Source organism: Rhinoraja longicauda, chromosome 6, assembly GCF_053455715.1.
Source record: "Rhinoraja longicauda isolate Sanriku21f chromosome 6, sRhiLon1.1, whole genome shotgun sequence".
In the NCBI taxonomy this organism is placed as follows: Eukaryota; Metazoa; Chordata; class Chondrichthyes; order Rajiformes; family Arhynchobatidae; genus Rhinoraja; species Rhinoraja longicauda.
Window position 1 is genome coordinate 63,539,018 of NC_135958.1, and position 16,344 is coordinate 63,555,361.

The following is a 16,344-nucleotide window of genomic DNA, read 5'->3' on the forward strand; positions in this document are numbered from 1 at the left end:
CCTTACATTTGTCAGAATTAAATTCCATTTGCCATTTCTTGGCTCACCTTTCCATCAGGATGATCTACATCCTGCTGTAAACTCAGAAATCTATCCCCACTATCCACTATACCACTAATTTTGGTGTTGTTTGAAAATTTACTAATGACATTAACTTCACTGTCATGCAAATCGTTAGTGCATAAATAACAATGGACCCACCACTGATATCCTTGGCGCAACACTGGTCACAGCCCCCCAATCAGAAAAACAATCCTCCACAACTACTCTTTAACTCTATCCTTCATGCTAATTTTCAATCCAATTGGATACCTCACCTTAAATTGCATGTGATCTGATCTGAGTAAGAAAGAATTGCAGATGCTGGTTTAAACCGAAGGTAGACACAAAAAGCTGGATTAACTCAGCGGGACAGGCATCATCTCTGGAGAGAAGGAATGGGTGACGTTTCGGGTCGAGACCCTTCTTCAGACTTGTTTGCAGCATTTGTTTTCCTCGTGCTGGCAAAATCTTGGGTCTGGGCTGCTGGGTCTGGGCTGCTGGGTCTGGGCTGCTGGGTCTGGGCTGCTGGGTCTGGGCTGCTGGGTCTGGGCTGCTGGGTCTGAAACGTCCCGCAGCAGCTTATTCTTGCTCTAGATCCCCAGCATCTGCAGTCCCTTTGCTGCCTCCCTACCTCGGTCTGTGGGCCTCATCCGCCAGCTCAAGAGTGGAAGCAAATCGCCCTAATCCCGAAGCCCTGCCTGGGCCTCCCAGACTGGGCTCTATTATCCACACCGTTTTAGGCCGTTGGGAGGGCAGACGATGCACGAAGGAAGGGCACCAACAACCACTCCAATGCGCATGCGCAGTACGCCGGGTCCAGCGGGGGAAGCGCGCAGGCGCACTGCAGCCGCCGGGTCCAGAGGGGCAGCGCGCCGGCGCAGTACGCCCGCCGGGTCCTGAGGGGCATTGCGCAGGCGCAGTACGCCCGCCGGGTCCAGAAGGGCAGCGCGCAGGCGCGCTCGGCCGTGTAGGAGTGAGACCAGGCGATGCGGCCGGTGTCCCGATGCGGCTTGAGCCTTGGCCTTGGCTCCGGGTACGGTCCGGCTCAGCCTCTCTAGCACCAAGGCCATGGAGATGCAGAAGCCCAAGGGCCAGGTAATGGCGTGCGGTGATTTCTGTCGCAACTCTTTGTTTTCAGAGGCGAGTGGGAAATTGAACGCAGGGAGGAAGAAGAGCAGGGGCCGAATACTGCACTGGAGCGGGCTGCTGAGGAGCAGGGATTGCACTGGTGCGGGCTGCTGAGGAGCAAGGATTACACTGGTGCGGGCTGCACAGGGATCTGCACTGGTGCGGGCTGCACAGGGATCTACACTGGTGTGGACTCTAGAGGAACAGGAATCTACACTGGTGCGGGCTGCAGAGCGGCAGGGGTTTGCACTGGTGCGGGCTGTAGAGGAACGAATCTGCACTGGTGCGGGTTGCAGAGGATGAGGCGTCTGGACTGGTGCAGGCTGCAGAGTACTGATGTGGGCTGGGGGATGGGGGTCTGGTGTGGGCTGCAGAGGATCAGGGGAACGAAACAAGTGTGGGCTGTGGAGGGGTGGGAGCTGCATTGGTGTTGACTGCAGGGGAGTTGCAATGTGCAGACTACATAGGAGGGAGCCTGCACTGATGTGTACTGTGGAGATGCAGGGGACACTGGGGTGGGGATCTAAAGAGTGACTGCTGTGGTTGCAGAGGAATAGGACTACTCTGGTGCAGGTTGTGGTGGAGCAAGGGGCTGCATGGTGCTAACTGGATGATGAATAAGTTATAGTAGTGCAGGTTCTGCAGGAACAGGCAGCTGTAATGATGAGGAGTGAAGAGGAACAAGGAAGCAGGGCCTCTGCACTGGTGCGGAGGAATGGGGCTGTTGAACTGGTGCAGGCTGAAGATGGATGGGGAGTTACACTGGTAAAGGCTAATGGTGAGCTGAACAGAGGCGAGATGCACTGGGGCAGGGAACTGGGTGGAGGGAGTAGACTGGCGCAGGCAGCAGGGATCCAGGGGGGCTACACTGGTGTGGATGGCAAGGAGGGGGGCTGCACTGGCGGCAGCTGCTGCAAATGTGGAACTGCGCTAGTACAGGCCACTGGGATCTGTACTGGTGCAGTCTGCAAGGGACAGGGAGCTGCACTGGTACAGTGGAGGGACTGAGGGTAATGCACTGGCACAGCGTTTAGTGGGCATTGATGCGGGCAGCAGGGACTGCGCTGGTGGGTGCGGCTGTGCTGCTTGATTGGGGGGGCTGCTCTGATGTGGCAGGGGACTGAGGGCTGCACTGGTGCAGACTGCAGAGGATCAGGGGAGTTGAGCTTGTGTGGGTTGTGGAGGAGCATGCTGCATTGGTGCTGGCTGCAGAGGAGGTGCAATGCGCAGACAGCAGGGCCTGTGCTAATGCGGGCTGCGGAGAAGCAGGAGACCGCATCAATGCGGGGTGCGGAGGATTATAGCTTGGCACTTGTCTGTCAACAGAGCAATGAAGCTGCACTGGTGCAAGTTGTCGAGGCTCAGTGGAGCTGCGGGAGAGCTGCAGAGGGAACAGGGCAGGTGCCCCAGTGCAGGCTGTGGAGGTGTAGGGAGCTGCATCTTACTGGCTGCAGAGGATTGTGAAGTTGTGACGGTGCATGTTACACAGGAACAGGCTTCTGCAATGATGCAGGTTGCAGGGGGAATGTACTGGTGTGGGGGGGGGGTGGTCTGCGTGTAGATTGGGGTTTTACTGGAGCAGGTGCAAACAGACAGGAAGCTGTCGGGGAGCGAAGCTGGCATTGGCCACGGTTGATATGGGACTGCACTGGTGCAGCCTGCTGAGGATTGGAGAGCTGCGCTGCTGCAAGATGCTGAGGATCAAGGAGCGGCGCTAGCACGTGCTGCGGAGAAGAGGGGGGGGGCTGTCGATGCGGGCGGCAGAGGAGATGGGGAACTGCACTGGTGGTAGCTGCAGAGGAGCTGAGTTTGCACTGTTGGAGTAACATGGGCTACAATGGTGCATGTGGGGTTGCACTGCTGTGGACAAGCAAGGAGCTGCACTGGTGTGCGCTATGGAGGATGCATTGTTGTAGGTTAGTGTCGAATTCAGAGGCTTCGGTGCAGTGGGTGGGAGGCTGTACTGGTACAGGGCAGTGGCTTGGGGGTTGAAACATAGAAAAATAGGTGCAGCAGTAGGCCATTCGGCCCTTCGAGCCAGCACCACCATGCAATATGATCATGGCTGATCATCTCAAATCAGTAACCGTTCCTGCTTTTTCCCCATATCCCTTGGTTCCTTTAGCACTAAGAGCTAAATCTAAAGTTGCGCCTTGATGGCATCTGGGATGGTGAAATAGTTTTTTTTGTGTGGAAACCTGTATTGTATTGGCAGAGGAGTCTGTACTGCAGTTTGAGGAAGCGGAGGATTTTGCCTGGAACTGTTTGGGTAAATAGTATGTGTGTTGGCTGATTTCTATATGCACTCTGACACGGTCTTAAAGTTGCCAGACGTGAATCCCTATTTTTTTCTTTTGTCTGAACTTGTGACAAACAACAATATCATACCAATGTTATTATTTCATCATGATGATGTATATACATTGCTGCTCTCTATATTGATGCATTAGTTTGAATTTTGGAGTATTTAATGTTTTGGGGTTCTACATTCATAGTTGTGACTCGTGTAACAAATCAATAGAACGATTGGGTATTTGCTGTCTCATGTCAGCTAGATGAGAGCAAGCAACAACCTGAAATATCGTTTGCCAAACTCCTAATTCTATGTAACAGGAATTTTGAGCGTCACAGACTAGGGGATCTGGATACGGGTTATGAAAAACTTGAACTTTGTGCTTGGTATCAGAAATTGCCTGAATGCTCTCGTGGGAAACTGTGTTTGTACTTGCTCCCAGATATGCTTTGTAAAATAAACACTTATTTTTCCAGTAAAGAAATGGCCACATGGGAAACTAACTTGAAGAGAAACATATGTTAGAACTTGAGGAGGATTGGAGGAGAGTTGCGTGAGGGATTGACCAATTTATCTGAATATTCATTGTCCTCTGTAGTTCAGTACATTTTTATTTACTGTTGAAACAAGTCCAGGGACTGCAGTTTACTTCTCATTTTGTGGAATAAAAGCCCTGTGCAGTGAAAGAATTGTTACACCGTAGGATCGCAAGCCTTAGGACATTAGGCTTCATACTGCCACAGAATATAAGAAGTGTAGTCCCACAGAAAATCTCCAGACAAGTACTCGTGCTGGACATCAAGGTACGGGCATCTACCATTTTAAAACTTGACCTTTTCCAGAGCTCCATATTGTACAGTAATGTTTCACTGAAATCAGTAATGTAATGAGATTGAGACTGTTTCATGATGTACACAGCTCACCTATGTTGGGTGTAGGTATGAAACTTTGCATATCCTGTCAAACCTGTGTTGTATGCTTTGCAAAACTTTTTAATAAAACTGTTACAAGGAACTAATTCACTGTCACTGGATAGAGCAAAAAAAATAATATTGCTGCAGAAAGCACCAGTGGTACAATGCGCTGTTAATTATTCCACAAACAAATTTAGAATTCCAATCTCCAACTTGCAAGGAAATCAACCTTTGAATGAACTCGACATTAGTATGCCTTTGTAGCCACATGTTGGAATGCACAACACAACATTCCTGAATCCTGAATTAGTAAAACAGACCACCCTCTGATTCAAGCAGTAGGAGATCTACAAATCTATGTGTACAAATAACATAAAGTGTTGTAAAGTGTGCCGATTCAATCATCTTTGAGTATCTCCGTCAGATCACCTGATCTCTTCGGTAACTTTGTGATAACCTACAGGGTAAAATGATGACTGGTTGTCAGTCTCCTTGCAAATGAATCATTCACTGCACTGCTCACACTGCTATTAACTTGCAATATTGCAAAGTGCTTTTAAAATGATAATGTAACAGAATTAAGATTATGTAAGAATGCATTTTACTTTTTGTAGCATTTCTTTTCCATTATATTTGATTTTTAATCATTGTGTTATGCTTTTTTGTTAATCTTTGGGAGAGAAGTGGGGGCAAACATCTTTTTGGCAAAGTTAGATGAGTGTGAGCAGAAAGAAGGATGTGATCTTGTTGGAAAGGGAGGTGGGATATATATACCTGAAATTATGGTGGAAACTCAATGAAACAGATGCCTTAACAAAGCTGACATTGCAAGGGGTGACCAAAAGCTTAGCCAGATAGTTTTTTTAAGAACTGCGTAAAAGCAGAGACGCAGATAGGGCCAAAGCTGTGAGATGAACTGCCCAGGAAACCGACATTGGTGAACAAATTGAGATGAGGTTGTTGGGCAAGAATGTGAGAAAAAGATATTATGAAGAGATGAGAATTTTAAATTTGAGTTGTCGGTGATCAGGACCCACTGTGTGAAGAAGGGTCTTGACCCAAAACGTCACCCATTCTTTCTCTCCAGAGATGCTGCCTGTCCTGCTGAGTTACTCCAGCATTTTGTGTCTACCTTCGTGGTAATAATAGGTATGGGTTGATTTGTGATATGGGTAGCAAGCTATATAACAAGTTGGCATTTGTGAATTGAGAATGGAAGGCTAACCAACGGTCATATGATTAAATAAATCTGGAGCATGAACAATGGTTTCAATGGTTTCAATGGTAGATTTCACTGGGGTAGCTCTGGTGGAAGAAAGAGGCACCGAGCCTTTGAATACAGGTAGTTCTGCTACAAAGCAGGTTTCCAGATAGCTAATTGGATTTAAGGTGATTGAAGAATTAGGGAAAACTATTTGTATTACATTGGCCTAATTAGTTATAATATAATTTCAATTGGCATCAAGAAAACCACTTAAAAGTTACTTTGGAAATTGACGAGCAGAATCAAAAGCTGACTTGGAAAAAATAAACAGATAGGGGGAAAAACTACCTGCCCACAGTAATTAGTGCCATATGCCATTGTGTCAATTCTGTTTGTTTCACCACGGGTGGCGATGGAAATTAACAAACATTGCTTTTATTAACGCTAATGCAATGATACTCTATTGAACAATGTAACATACAAACAACCATTGGTACTTTTCCATGCTGAGACAAAATAAGCCGTTAACACTTTTTGAAAGTCCTCCTGGGGGGGGGGAATAACTTTGTTATTGTGAGTCTGAAACATTCTAGCCCCTAATCCCTTTTTTTCCCCCCGTTGACACAATTATAACAACATTTTGTGTATCACACAAGGTTTCTTTGGAATGCAACTATTGCATTACAGAAGAACTACCTGTACAGGTGCTCCCCGGCTTACGATGCTTCGACTTGCGATATTTCGATGGTGCAAACATCAGCGACCCATAGCGAGCCATGGCTCACTTCCGGCCACGTGATCGCGTGTATTCAATGCATTTCGACACGATATTTTCTGTTTCTGATGGGTTTCTCGGAATGGAACCCCATCGTAAGCTGAGGAGCACCTGTAGTTCGATTCAGCCTGTGAGAGTGGAAATTGGCAATAGTAATGGGTTACTTTGCCGGCATTTTGTTTAAGTACAATATTTTGGTTTGTTTTCATGCGTGGAACACATCAAAAGATATGCTGCAACTTTGCTGTCCAAGAGCTGAGAGGATGAAAACAGGCCTTTCGGCCAACTGAGTCCACGCCGACCAGCGATCACCCCGTACACTAACACTATCCTACACACTAGGGACAATTTTACCAAAGCCAATTATACTAGAAACTTGTACGTCTTTGGAGTGTGGAAGGAAACTGGAGCACCCAGACAAAACCCACGTGGTCACAGGGGGAAACGTACAAATTCCATACAGACAGCATCTGTAGTTAGGATCGAACCCTGGTCTCTGGTGTTGTAAGGCAACTACTCTACCCTGCGCTTTTCTGTTACTCCTTTAAATCTACCTCGTTGAATACTTTTGTGTGACTAGGTTTTGTCATGATAACGTTGCAGTGGACAGACTTTTGTACTGTTCACGATGCAACATGAATACAGTCTCACGAATGGAGCCCTTCAGAGATCTAGAGGGCAGTGATTTCTTATGTTGCATCTTAAGAGTCCTATTTGATTTTTCACTTGTTCTGAACCAATTAACCTGAGGAAAGTGTGATTTTTGGGTGCAGAAGACGGAGTGCCCAAAGGATAAGGAACAAATATCAGCTGGGATTTTGACTTTTGTTACTCATGGAAATTGGTTGTCTGTGAATAAATCAACTATAATTAACTATAAACAGGAATAGGCTCAGTTCTGTCTGCTTACAGTCCCTGTTACGCTAACAGCCTGGAAGAAAAAAATCCATAAATGAGAATGAAGGTGATTTGGCACAGAAACATTGATGGGGGAACAGGCACTTAATCCATTAGTAAATGAGGGTGTGGAATTTTTAATTCTGATATCAGCTGTCGCGCATCTGGAGTGTAGTCTCTGTGCTCAGTGTCAAAGAGGATTAGAATTTCGAATTTTGAAAAGGCCTGAGGAAATTCTGGAAAACTAATTCATCAAGTAGCCACAAATCTTGCAAATGAGGCTTTACCTAAGTGATCAGGTTGTATAGGATTTAGATTATTAGAATTTAAGCTGTTTTAATGTTCAGTAATGTAGCATGTCTGACAAACAGAATTTATCTGGATATGTGTATGCATTATTCCAGGACAAGTCTTTCCATGGAAATGGCTTTTTGCAGTTACAAAATAAGGGATGTGCAAGAGACAAAATAAGGGATCGGCTTATTTTCATGACTTGTAGTTTAGTTTAGAAATACAGCATTGAAATGGGTCGTTCAGCCTGCTCATCCATAATGTTATCCCACTTTCTCATCCACTCCCTACACATTGGGGGCTATTTATTTTAGGCCAATTAACCTACAGACCTACACGTCTTTTATGAATGTGGGAGGAAACTCCCCAAAATCAGGATCAAACCTGGGTCTCATGTTTTGAGACATCAGTTCTACCAGCTGCATCACTGTCCTTGGTCCATTTTAACTAGCTGATCCATTTTTAGAAGGTGTACGAAGTTTGGAAGTCCAGGTTAGCTAGGGTGAATGCGATGAAAGAAGTTATAGATCTTTCGTTGTAGAAGTAAAGCTTCACACGTCCATCTATAATTGTCCCCAAATGCTTAAATCCAAATGCATTGCAGGTCGGGTTAATTTATGTAAAAACAGGAAAGTTGAATGCACATTCATTTTTCATTCGAGTAACATCAGTCTGGGTTCAAAAACTGTTGAGACATCTTTTGTTTTTCAATTTCAAAAGCATGAGGTAGATCATTAGTTGTTTCTTCCCAGAGTGTGTAACCAGAAAATCAACAGCTTGTAGCCAAAGCTGCGTAGAGCTATTTTCTTTATCCCATGTTTTATACCATGCTAGTAGATTTTTAGTAGTCCTCAAGTTGTTCAGCAATGACATTGTACTCTGCAAATGGCATTTTCATCGTCCTAGAAACTCTTGCAATGTGATGTGTTGATGAAACTATAATTTTCTTTGTTAAAAGTTCTGAATTTACAACATTGCTTGTGATCCCATATCTTGTATTTACGTTCTTTTGAAAAATGTTAATTCAATCCAAATTCAATTAAACTTTTGAGTCTGAGGATCACTATGTTAAAAAAATGTTGAAAATTCAATAAATTGTTTGCGTGTTTCCAATATACAGTTATATATGCTGCTCTTAGGCTTTGTTAAATGGAGCACAACCTGACATAACAAGGAATAGTAACTGCCACAGTGTCTTTTGACAGTCTGTATACAAAACATGGATGCATATCTAACAAAATCAGCTCTGAGCATCCAAATGCAATAAAATGAGTGAACATGTTGTAAGTTACAATTACAGTTATAGAGCTTTACAGCGTGGAAACAGCACTTCGGCCCAACATGTCCCATCCACATTAGTCTCACCTGCCTGTGTTTGGCCCATATCCCTCTAAACCTGTCCTATCCATGTACCTGTCTAAATGTTTCTTAAACGTTGCAATAGTACCTGCCTCAATTAACTCCTCCGGCAGCTTGTTCCATACACTCACCACCCTTTATGTGAAGAGGTTACCCCTCGGGTTCCTACTAAAACTTTCCCCCCTCACTTTAAACCTTGGTCCTCTGATTCTCGTTTCCCCTACTCTGGGTAAAAGACTGCGTGTCTACCTGATCTATTCCTCTCATGATTTTGTACGCTTCTGTAAGGTCACCCGTTATCCTCCTGCACTCCAAGGAATAGAGTCCTACCCTGCTCAACCTCTCCCTATAGCACAAGCCCCCGAGTCCTGGCAACACCTTTGTAAATCGACTCTACACCCTTTCCAGCTTGATAACATTTTTACTATAACATGGTGCCTAAAACTGAATAAAATACTCTAAATGCGGACTCGCCAACGTCTTATACAACTGCAACATGAATACGTTTAGTTTAGAGATACAGCACCCAAAAAAAGGCCCTTTGGCCCACCGAGTCCACACCGACCAGCGATCCCCGCACATTAACACTATCCTACACACACTACGGACAATTTTACACATACACCAAGCCAATTAACCTATATACCTGTACGTCTTTGGAGTGTGGGAGGAAACTCAACTTCCATACTCTATGCTCTGACTGATGAAGGCCAATGTGCCAAAAGCCTTTTTGACCACCCTACCTGTGATGCCACTTTCAACGAACTATGTACCTGTACTCGTAGATCCCTCTACTCTGCAACACTCCCCAGAGCCATATCGTTCACCGTGTAGGTTCTGCCCATGTTAGTGCTCCCAAAATGCAACACCTCACATTTCTCTGTATTAAATTCCATTAACAATTCCTCAGGCCACCTGCCCAACCGATCAAGATCCTGCTGCAAATTTTGACAACCATCTTCACTATCAACCTTACCACCCACTTTTTTGTGTGAAATACAATGTTGTTGTGCTGAAGGATCTCGACCTGAAACGTCACCCATTCCTTCTCTCCAGAGATGCTGCCTGTCCTGCTGAGTTACTTCAGCTTTTTGTGTCTATCTCCTGTTGTTATGCTTATCAATTGCTCAGCTAAATGCTCAGCTGATTTTGGACAACTCCTCCTCGAGCCTTAATCATTATCCTTGCTATTGCTCCATGATTCTAAAATCTTGCCTATGAGCCTAGATATCCCATGACTGCCAAAAGGACAGTATAATTATAGCAGGGGTACATGTGTCTTTGCTGACAGGGTCAGACTGAATCCAATCCGCTTCCTTGATCCAGTCACATGAAATGTCTTTTGTTTTAGACTTTCTTAAGCAGATGCTGATAGCTTTAGTCATGTTTAAAAGACAAAAATAACATACCATGTTTATCTACTCACTGCCCTGTTTCTGGCACTCTGTTTAGTGCCCTGGCAGACTTTGCCAACCGGTAGTAGTCTACTCCTGCACTATATTGAGACCAGCTTGATTAGTACTGAATGCCTAGATTTTGAGATGGATATTGATCCAAATATGGATTAGTACTCAAGAAATTCTGGCTGGACATCGTCCAATGTATCTTGTTACCAATAAGGCCTGGCATCACATTAGTCAAGGAGCTTGGCATCTAGTATTCGGAAAGCTCCACAGAGCTGAGCACGACTATTGGGATGGGCTGTGAAGGCAACAAAGGTGAAATCATCTCATGGGGTGTAAGGTGTGTACCAAAGCACTGTTGGAAAGGAACATTGAATTCTCTAATTTCAGGTACTCCTCCTCCCCCCCTTATCTACTCAATTTCAGGTATACCCTACCACACCCCTCTTCTTATCTACCTACCGATCCTGCATCAGTCTGAATGGCCTTGACCTGAAATGTTGTCCTCTATATCTTTCCACAAATGCTATTTGACCCACTGAGTTCTTCCAGCAAGTTTGTTTTTTTTAAACAAATTTATGTTGGCTATTTCTATCTGGTGAAGTATACTGTTGCTTCATTGTTGACTGCTCAGTGTGATTAAAATATATCAATTGAAGAAACAACTAGTTTGAGGTGAGATACGTGGAATGTGTACAGGTAGAAGAGATGGATCATAACAATTTTCAGAGCTGGCTTAATTTGTTTTTTACATGAGTAATGTCGTGAACAGTTTATCTAATAGAAAACAACAAACTAATTTAAATGGAAATATAAAACGGGGGAAATGGTTTGTGTTGAATGACTGAAAACAAATTTGTAATCTGTTTCTCAACGCTACATTCCATTTGACTTTGCTTTTCCGTATGCATTGGCATGGCGGTGGGTGGTTGAATTATTTGTGGATAATCTTTGATTTTAATTCATCACATAAAATCTGAATCAATAACTAAATTGCTAACTTACAAGTTTCTCTAAAGGTAATTACAGAGCTAAAATATATCTCTATTCAGCCTTAAAAAATGTTTTGCATTTTTGTTATGTAGGTTAGGACTTTATTCCTTGGAGTGCAAGATATTGTGGGGTAATCTTTTAGAGGGATATACAATTATGGGAGGGTAGATGCAGAGTAGGGAATCAAAAACCAGACGACATATGTTTAAGGTGAGAGGGGAAAGATTTAACAGGCACCCGAGGGGCAACATTTTCATACAGAAGGTGGTGAGTTTATCGAACGAGCTGCCAAAGGAGGTAACTGAGGCAGGTACAATAAACACTTTAAAAAGACATTGGGACAGGTACATGGATAGGAAAAGTTTAGATGGATATGGGCAGGCAGATGGGAGTAGTGTAGTTGGGACATGGACAAGTTGGGCGGAAGGACCTGTTTCCATGCCATATGACTAGTCACTGACCCAGCAAGATCCTGTAAATCACTGATTTGCATTATCTGTTTTGATGCTTTTTAGCTAACAAAATAAGAACGTTAGCAACACTTGACTCTTATATGAATAGTGTCAAGAACATTCACTGGAACAGTCGGCGTGATTTGCAAGAATTGTGTCTTTCCCTGATGACCATGCACTCTCTCCACAACAGTAGGCTGATGTGCTCATGCTCTGAATTTGGGCTTGAACTATAATCATCTGACTTGGGGGAATGACTAAGCTTGACCAAATCTGTTATTAAAAATTAGGAGTGGAAAAAGCCCGACAATCCTTTATTTGGTCCTGTGATTTATCTTTTCATCATCTGACTCTAACCCGTACAACAGAATTGATCGGGACTATTTCTGTCTTTAAAATTTAATCCAAAGGGTTAAAACAACAGGAAGGCAGCTTTTGAGGTATGGACTACTCCCAGCCAAATTGCTACCTGTGTTAACTTTATCAATGGTTCCATTGCACTCGGTAGCTGATACGGAGTCCGTCACGTGCGTGACCAGGAGCAGATTTAGATGTTTTTGCGTGCCGCTTCCCTTGTGATGCCAGCACTTTCTCTTCTCAGTGTTTCTGGCTAACTTGAGGTATAAATTGTGCCTAATACTTTTCAAAGATCTAAATACAGCTACAGTAAAGCTCTAGAGATGGACCAGGATATGAGTGAGTATTGATTTAGATTGTATTTAGCAGAATTTGCTTACTTAATGCAGAGTAAAGGGGTGGCGTGTTTTTTGCAAGATATTTGAATGCTCATGTAGGGGTCCCAGGATATCGGTGGAAATGTTTCTGTTGTTGCTGTAAGTAGTTACATATTACACTTGTGCTATCGGTTAGTACTGTTTATGCATAAATGGATAAATAAATGTGCGGCAGTTTGAATTGTGACTTATCTGTGATTGTAGTTTATTTAGACAATGCATTACATGCTACCTTATTTATTCACCTGAAAATTAATAGGATGAGGTTGAAAATCTTTGTAATCATTGAGCAGTACCAGCTTGGAGCAAGTTGATTTTGTTGCAGGCAAGTTGATTTTGTTTTCATAATATCCCAGGAAATATATTCCCTTTGTTCCTGGGAAACTAGTCCAATGTGAATGTTTTTTTAATAATAGGGAGTATCTAATATTTGTAGCAGCATCCAATTGTCCCTGCACCATAACTGTTAGTTAATGGGGGTGATAGACCATTACTTGCATTAGCATTTTTATGGGCGAACTGGACTGCCTTCACTTTTGAATTTTTTTAAGTGAACTGAAAGTATCAATTTAATATAATTATCCACATTCAAATGGATTACACAAATCCACTTTTATATCCATTTCTGTCATCCATCCATGTGTCACTTCAGATATATCATTATTGTCATTCCAGTAAAAGTAATAAAGCTGAAAGAAAATGGGCACTTATTTTTAAATTGCTCATTGTGAATTTTCATCATGGAAAATGAATCTAATTGATGTTGCTGGGTCCATTGGTAAATATCCATATCTCTATTGGTCCAGTTCAACATATAAGAGCCATTAAAAAGTTTGCAGTGTTGTGCCTTTTAAAAAAAAGATTATCATGGCAGTTAATGGATTATTTATTATTTTTACCCAATCATGTATCATGCTGGCTCTTCCACACTCTGCTATATTGCGTATGAATATCTTCATTGATTATAAATAACCATTTGGGAGGAATACATTGCAAATCACATCTCATTGAAATGCTACTGATAATCATGTTGCCAGCAAAGACTTGACCTGTTTAGAGTTGTTTTATAGTTCGATAATTTAACCTTTTTGACAATACGAAAAGCTGCATGTTCCGGAGTTTAGAAGGATGAGAGGGGATCTTATAGAAACATATAAAATTATAAAAGGACTGGACAAGGTCGATGCAGGAAAAATGTTCCCAATGTTGGGCAAGTCCAGAACCAGGGGCCACAGTCTTAGAATAAAGAGGAGGCCATCTAAAACTGAGGTGCAAAAAACTTTTTCACCCAGAGAGTTGTGAATTTGTGGAATTCTCTGCCACAGAGGGCAGTGGAAGCCAAATCACTGGATGGATTTAAGAGAGAGTTAGATAGAGCTCTAGGGGCTAGTGGAATAAAGGGATATGGGAAGGCAGGCACGGGTTATTGATTGGGGACGATCAGCCATGATCACAATGAATGGTGGTGCTGGCTCGAAGGGCCGAATGGCTTCCCCTGCACCTATTTTCTATGTTTCTAATTTCTACATTTATATTATTTCACAGGATGAGATGGCAAATTTGGGTCTGTCCACCAGACAGGCTCTGATGGCGCTCCACAACCAGCTCACTGCAATCCTCGAAGAGCATCAGAAGCAGCAGAAAAAAAAGGAATCTTGGAAGGTATGGGAATAGTTAATGGTGTGCCACATCCGCTGTGTCCGGCCCAATATGTTGGAAGATGCATGATGTTGTTTAATCTACTTTGCCACATTGTAATCCATCAACCATATTCTTGCCCATTCACTTATCTTGTCTATATTCCCATGAAACGTCTGCTTCCTTTTAAGTACCGACATTGCCATACAGCTGTATCATCTATATCACCTTGTTCCATCTACGGTGAGTGATAGCAGAATTATCAAGTCTCATCTATATCATTGCCCTTATCTAATGCATCCCAATTTTGCTTAATAACTTCTCGTGGGATACCTTATTGAAACCTTCTGAAAGTTCAAATACCCTGCATCCATTGATTCCCCCATCTATTCTGTAAGTACACCCTCCAAAAATCAGGCATGTTTGTCAAGCATGATTTCCCTTTCATAAAGCCAAGTTAACTTTGCCCAATCCTTGCCTAATCAGTCTGAAGAAGAGTTGCGACCCGAAACGTCACCCATTCCTTCTCTCCAGAGATGCTGCCTGTCCTGCTGAGTTACTCCAGCATTTTGTGTCTACCTTGCTCAATCCTTGTTGTTTTATAGGAGCCCAACTACCTTTTCCCAGTAATAAATTCTACCACTTTACCTCCTTCTGATGTAAACCTAACTGAGCTGCAATTTTGTTTTCTCCTTTCCTCCTTTCGTAAACAAGCTACATCTGCTACTTTCCAATGTTATGTGGGCGTTCTAGGATTGGGATTTGGGTATGACTGCTGCAAGGCAAGTTACTGGGAAGTATCTTGAAGGATAAGACCTACATGCATTTAGATGGACATGGGCTGAAAAGGCTTTGCACGGAGCTTTTTTAAAGATGTAACCAAAAAGATTGATGTTGTCTATATGGATTTCACAAAGGCATTTGATAAGATTCCGCATGGTAGGCCGTTCTGGACGGCTAGATCGCATGGGATCCAGGGCGTACTAGCTGACTGGATGGAAAATTGGCTTCATGGAAGGAAGCAACGGGTGGAAGTTTGTTTCTCAGATTGGAGGCCTGTGACTAGAGGTGTGCCTCTGGGATCGATGCTGGGCCCATTGCTGTTAGTGATTTGTATCAACGATTTGAATGAAAATGTGCACTGCATGATTTGTAAAGTGGGTAGTATTGTAGACAGCGAAGATGTCTATCAAAGATTACAGCAGGATCTTGATCAGTTGGGCAATTGAGCAGAGCAATGGTTAATGTAGTTTAATTTTGTAAAATTTGTAAAAAACCTTTATTGTCACTACACAAAGTACAGCGAAATTAAAGCAGTCCAGATGATGCAATCACACACAGCAGACTACAAAGGATAAACCTTTATCTATAACAAGCTAAACCTAATCTACTGAATTAAACAAACTGACCTCTAATACAATATAGACAAAACAATTACAATACGGTCGAGGCAGTGTACAGTGCAATCAAGACAGCAAGTTATTGCACAGCAATGAGAGCTAACATATTGCAAGAGCCGTTTAAAAAAAATAATAAATAAAAGAAATAATGTAATTAAATATAAGGTGCGGTCGGTTGTAACATGTAATAAGTTTAGCAAATGTTAACAATATAAGTGCAGTAGAATGTAAACTTGTATTAAATTGAGGCTTATGTTTTCTGACAAGTAACTGACAGTGTTCCGATCAGTTCCGTTCCTTCCCTTCAGTTTTATGTGAGTGTCTGGCAGTGTTCAGCTCACGTATGACACTGGGGTAGAAACTGTTCTTGAGTCTATTAGTCCGTGATGTAATGGACCTGAACCGTCTACCAGAGGGCAGCAGTTGGAGCAGCTGATGACCAGGGTGGGAAGGATCCCTCAGGATGTTGGCTGCTCTGCTGAGGCAGCGGAGGGAGTAAAGTTCCTCTAGAGAGGGCAGTGGGCAACCAATGATTTTCTTTGCAGAGTTGATGACCCTCTGAAGGGCTTTCTTGTTTGCCTCTGAGCTGCTGGTGTACCACATAGAAATACAGTACGTCAGCACACTCTCGATGGTGCAACGGTAGAAAGTCACTAGCAGCTGCTCTTGCAGGTTGTTCTTCCTGAGGATCCTCAGAAAGTAGAGCCGCTGCTGTGCCTTTTGACTGCCGCTATGGTGTTTGTGGTCCAGGAGAGATCCTCAGCAATATGCGTGCCCAGGAACTTGAAGGCAGGGACCCTTTCCACACAAACCCCGCTGAT

General features: G+C 43.3%; 2 protein-coding genes across 2 annotated transcripts in view; one reads left to right on the forward strand and one right to left on the reverse strand.

The window, feature by feature from the left end:
* The window catches only part of LOC144594914 (transient receptor potential cation channel subfamily V member 5-like), a 67,074-nt gene extending 66,297 nt beyond the window's left edge, over positions 1-777 (reverse strand). The window contains exon 1 of the mRNA XM_078401843.1: positions 318-777. The gene's annotated coding sequence lies outside the window, so the exon portion shown is untranslated. The remainder of the gene's footprint in view (positions 1-317) is intronic.
* Positions 778-1,045: 268 nt separating this feature from the next.
* Positions 1,046-16,344, forward strand: part of tmem94 (transmembrane protein 94) — an 89,111-nt gene continuing 73,812 nt past the window's right edge. The window contains 3 exon segments of the mRNA XM_078401162.1: positions 1,046-1,075; positions 1,078-1,137; positions 14,031-14,147. Coding sequence (XP_078257288.1) covers positions 1,046-1,075; positions 1,078-1,137; positions 14,031-14,147 — 207 coding nt within the window.